The sequence below is a fragment of the Mesitornis unicolor genome, unplaced genomic scaffold (genome assembly GCF_000695765.1).
Source record: "Mesitornis unicolor isolate BGI_N332 unplaced genomic scaffold, ASM69576v1 scaffold2852, whole genome shotgun sequence".
NCBI lineage: Eukaryota > Metazoa > Chordata > Aves > Mesitornithiformes > Mesitornithidae > Mesitornis > Mesitornis unicolor.
In genome coordinates, this window is record NW_010166935.1 from 61,777 (window position 1) to 67,431 (window position 5,655).

General features: G+C 38.9%; 1 protein-coding gene across 1 annotated transcript in view; it reads right to left on the reverse strand.

Moving 5' to 3' along the window:
• Positions 1-3,716: 3,716 nt before the first annotated feature.
• The window catches only part of RNF144A (ring finger protein 144A), a gene marked incomplete at its 5' end in the record, with an annotated part of 8,682 nt that continues 6,743 nt past the window's right edge, over positions 3,717-5,655 (reverse strand). The window contains one exon of the mRNA XM_010195121.1: positions 3,717-4,278. Within this exon, the coding sequence (XP_010193423.1) occupies positions 4,147-4,278 (132 nt within the window). The remainder of the gene's footprint in view (positions 4,279-5,655) is intronic.

Genomic DNA, 5,655 nt, shown 5'->3' on the forward strand with positions numbered 1-5,655 from the left:
CAAACTTTGGTTTTAAAAAAAGCCAACCTGCACAAAGCTTTATGCATGCTGCACCTCACTAGGATGAGAACGGCCTGTAGTAAATACATTTATTCCTATACAGTAAAAGGCCTATAGATGAAATACACAGAACTTTATTCTTGTTTTCCTGCCCATAACAATTTCAATTCAAAAGCACTTTATCTTTTTCTGAACTATGAATATTTTATCCTGTCAGCTCCCTAAACAAGAGAGCGTTTCACTAATTCTGATTGTGTTTCCTGCATGTCAGGACATCAATTGTAAGCTGAGAGTTGACCCAGTCAGCTCTTATTTGGGATTTTGTCTAACTCATAAGCCAGGGTATTTGAGGAAAGATTGTGCTGCGTGGTATGTGGGGGAAAGCACCCCAAGTTCTTGGCATGCTGAAGTCATTAGTAGGAGGTTTCAGGATGAATGCCAACATGAATAAAATTGAAATATTAACATAAAACTACAGTAACGATGTATATATAATCTTTCATCACAGAACCTTGAAGAGCCTCAAAACCAATGAATTTGCCCACAGCCCTCCTGGGAGGTAGGTAAATACTGGTCCATCCATTTAGAATATGGTTAAATTGAGATAAAAGGAGATAAGTGACTTGCCCAATGTCACTAGGGAAAGCTCAACGCTGCTGCCACTGAAGTGGGTTCAGGCTGTGCTACTGACCTGGCTCTGGACTCACTGCAGCCCAGCTAATGAACGGCAAGGCTAGGGAAATGCAAAGCCACTGGAGTCTGGACTCCACACTCAGTCCCATGCTAGCTAGACAGGACACCAACCCAACAGAACATGCAAATGAGGTACTGTTACAAACTCCATTAAAAACAGCATTTAAGACAATGCAAAAAACTAAATAATAGCATAACCATAAAAATGCAACAGAAGTCATGCAGTGAATCTTGTTTTTCTGGTGAAGATCTAAAAAGCCAAAGCTGTTGTAAACAGAATTTCATCTCAAAAGCAGCAGAGAAACATTTGCTTTTTCATGGCAGGGGGCCTAAATGTCAGAGTTTAAAATAATGTAATTACATTTCAATTTCAAGGTATTTAATGTCACACTGCCAACATAAGCTGTAACATAAAAATGCCTGAATTCAATACATCACTACCAGAAGCTGCTACTTTGGAAACAAAATAGCATTAAAAAAATTAAAAAAAATACAAACAAAAAAAAAATCCCCGAGAAGAATACAGGTGGAATTATACTTAGCAAACCTAAAAGGATTAGGTAAATGGTAAATACATGTAGGCTTACAGTCTATCCCAACAGCCAGGATGAGAAACAAGTGATATGTCAAAAATCTCCAGTAGCAATTCAAGTATGTTGAAATTGGAGACAGAGATATACTGACATAAATATTCAGTTTTCTGCTTATATATAATTTTACCTGTGAGCATCAATTATAAATTATCATTTTAAAATGTCTGTTTTTGTAAAGGACTTATTTTTCTTTCCCTTTTTGAAAAATACCTGGAAATGCATTAATTTTGCCATTGATTATTAACTGGCCACACAGTACCACGGAAAACTCAAGTTTCACTATATTGCCACATAAAGGCCATCGGTAAGAAAGGCACAGAGAAAAGAAGCCTCATACCAGGACACTGTGGTACTGTTAACAGGCCACTGCACCTCTGCTGTTTCCTATCATCCCAGTAACAGAATTGGTCATTAGAGCCACTGCCAATATAGCAAACCCCCTTAGTGCTCCCAGTTATAAAATTAACAGCCCAGGAAATTTTCATGTCCTTTTGTCCAGTTCTTTTTTTTTTCCTCCAGTTAAACAGAATTTCAGGGCCAAGGATGAAAAGTCATAGTTTAAGCTTACCTTCAGGATGCTGTCCTTCGCAGAAGGATTTCCATTACTTGTTGTGCACACTGATGCTATGACTCGGGACAAGCCAGGTGCTTGGCTCAGAGTCCCTCTGGACATGGACTGAGCTGCTGCTGGAGGGAGGGGACCGCTGAACTCAGCAGAGCTGCACATACCCCTCGGAGGCTGGCAACAGCGATCGAATGCACTGCCCAGACTTTGCTACAGGTATTTTTGAGCAACTAGGCAATTTTTAATAACAAAGATAACTAAAATACTAAAAATACTGTGATAAAAAAACAGGTATTACAAGTAAAGATCTCAACTGTGCATTGCTATAAATAGTCTGAAGAGATTACAAGGAGTTCAGACTGGCTGGAAACCAGTGATTCTTTTTCTTTACATTATAATGGCTCAACTCATTAAAATCAAGCCAAATAAGTGAATTGCAGATAACCTCCAGCTCCCAGAGCTAAAATCTGTGGTTAGATACAGTTTGAATTTGGATACCATTAAACTTCGAAGAGGGAAGAGAAGAAATTCAAGAGTAGTTCCATAAAAAGAGAGGGGCTCTTTTCTAAGTTGTACCCTCCAGTCCTTTTATTTAACAGACAGTATAAAACGAAAAATAATAAAGAAAGGACTCATTCCTTACACTTGAGCTATTAAAACATATTCCCAGCCTGTGACAGCAGCCAGGAGGAGTTGCATTTAAAGGTCTTAATACATTTTCTGTACAAAGTTATCCTGGCTTCCACATATTCATCCATCTCAGTACATTGATAATGCACAGAAATAAATGATGAAAAACCCACAGACAAACTTCAGTTCACAAGCCATTCAAAAGAATGTCTTTCTTTGATACTACATACAGCCATACACATTGTTTCAGGTGTTTTGTATTTCATGGCAAGAAGTTATTAGCCAAATCCTCATAGGCTTTAAAATCAGAGCAAAACGGTTTTCAGCAAAATATTTCTAAAGAGAAACTACAATGTTTAATAGTATGTTGACTAGCACGCTTTACTACCCTGGAAACACAGCACTGTGAATTCTGCAAAACTATCAAATCAAGTCAAGTGATTATTTTTCAAATAACTCATTTCATCACAGTATTGTTTTTAACAGCATACACCATACATCATACAATATTAACTCCGAAAATGGGCTAAGTAGTTTAAATGTAAAGTACAACTTCCACAAATATCCCAGGCATTTTTAACTATAAGGATAACCCTGATGTATTTTTATACTTAAAAGGAAAGATTCACTGATAACCCAGGAGTCTGCTAAATAGTAAAGTTAGTCCTGTATTTTTCAGTAATTGCCCTAAAGACAGAAGCAAGTTATCTTGAACTTCCAAAATATTTCAATAGCACAGCTATTTACACATTTGGTTTAGATAGGATTATATATATATCTCTCTATATAAAAAGATTAAGATACCTGGATTAGAAGTTACGTAGCCCTGTAAGTGTAGCAGAACCCTAAACAACAGCAAAAAATAACAATTCAGAAAAAACACTAGCGGTCCAGCAGTAATCAACACCGTCAATGCATTTTCAAAAGAACCTTGATTAGATAGAAGGTTTGTGTCACCACTCAACCTTACAGCTTCATCAACTCATTTTTGAAATGTAGCTTTCATTCAAACTAATTTCTTACCAGACTTCAAAAAATTCCTGGAAGGCAATAGGACCAACTTTGTCCCTCTGACCGTCCTCAAATTTCAAGAAAGGCATAGGATGGCCTATATGCACCTTATCGATTTTGTTATACTTGGAAAAGTAGGTACTAAAAAGGACACTGTGATGGCTTTAACAAAAACAGATGTGTAATAAACATGGTAGAGTCACACTAAGTTGACTACCTGATTTAAATGATAGACAACTTAAATATATACAGAAATAAGACACCAAATTTTGAAGTGAACGGATATGCATAAAGTTTAGATTTGTATCCATTCTCAGCTTGTTTTGCTGATGTCATTCAGCACAGTTCCCAGTCCACCAGCAGGGCAACAGAAACCTTTTGCATTATTCTTAGCAGTATCACCTCTTCATTTCAGATAGCTACCTGGCTCTGCGATCGCCCTGTAGCACCAAACTTGCCTTCCATTACCCTCCTTGTCTATCATCAATGGATCTACGTGATGGTAGCAACAACCGTTCCTGGAACCAAGACTGTGTGTCAATGAAAAGCAGAATGGGGCAAGTAAGGCTACAGCAATGTAAATGCAAGAGGGAAACATCAACAGCAACAATAAAATCAAAACACATGTTGTGATGAGTCCAATCTTCTCTCAGTCTAGGTAGGTAGAGGGTCATCATCTCCTTTATTACATTTGCACTTGCAGCACAGAACAAAAGGTGTGGCAAGTAGAAGGAAAGGGGAGGCCACCAAAAGTAGAAGACCAAATCCTGCAAAAATTCCTACCACCTACAAGAGAAAGGAATAGCATTGTGTTAGGGATGACAACTGTCTACATTCTGCTGACACCAGTGCATCGTCAATGTCCTTCAAAAGGATCCCAGCAAATGCCATTGATCTTACCAGAGACAGGACTTCCCCCAGTGTATGCTACAGTCAGCTCCTGAGAACAGTAAATGTGAGTGAAATCAGAGAGTGAACATTCACATTTCAGTGCTCCAGTCAGAATCGTGCCCTGATGCACAACTCTGCTCCGTCACACGAAGTGATGCAGATGGTTATTTGCCTTTTTGAGTTTTGGTATCTCTCAAACAACTAATAAAGCAAGTGGCCAGACACTTTTTTCTTGATCAAACCTTAATATTAAATATCAGGATCAAGATTACAAGAGAGTTAGAGACTCCCACTTTCAAGCACTCTTGTTTTTGCTGGAGAAAGCTCCAAAAAGAATCAGTCAAGGTTCTGGTGGTGCTCACTGAGGATCTGGGAAGACTCCCACAAACTTCCCACCATCAGGAACACAAGCCACAGATTACAAACACTATGGACTACAGGAGGATTGCATATGCCAAATGGCTTTTTGCTATCAGACCTGAGCTAATCTTGCAGCTTCAGGGGATATGACCTAACTCAATCTAAAAGCATTTTTTCATTTGCAGTTATTGATCATCCTCTTCCTGGCATGGGCAGATGACTGCAGTCCTACCCATCTTGTCAGAGTGCCAAACTCTGTTAGTTTCTACAGAGTTTAAATTTGGAATATTACTAAAAAAACATTCAAGTTGAGGTTCACTGCCTGAGGAAATTTCCCATTTGCCTTAGGCAACTGCAAGTGTAATGCTGTAACAATATGACCACAAACTATTTGAGAAAATAATTTAGATTTACTCACAAGACAGTGTCTGTGAATAATTTTGAATAATGAATGCAGCAGTGGAATGCTAATCTGCTAGCAAAACCTCACAACAGAAAGCAAAATGAAACTAGAGTGCAGTACTCATTAAAGAATTCTTCTAGGCAGGGCTAGATATGCTGCTTCAATTAACTGGCAAACGTTTAATTAGCCATGGTATGGATGGGATATGATTTACGAGTGCTTTTGTCAGCCACGGACAATTTCTCGTTGTGATCACTGTGCATTTCTTGTTGCAATTCCACTATGGAGAGGTGTTCAGAGGGGGTGCCAGGAGCGGCTGATTGCAGGAGATGGCGCTGTGGGACAGCACTCTCCACCCTCACGCTCCTGCTGCGTCCAGCCCTTCCTATCCCGGCTTTTGGCTGTCCAGGAATAAGGAACTCCAACTTCCTTGCCCTAACCATTTTATTTTTTGCCAAGAGCAATTTCTTTTTCAGCTTCAGAGGTGTGCATGTTTCATTACTCTTTCC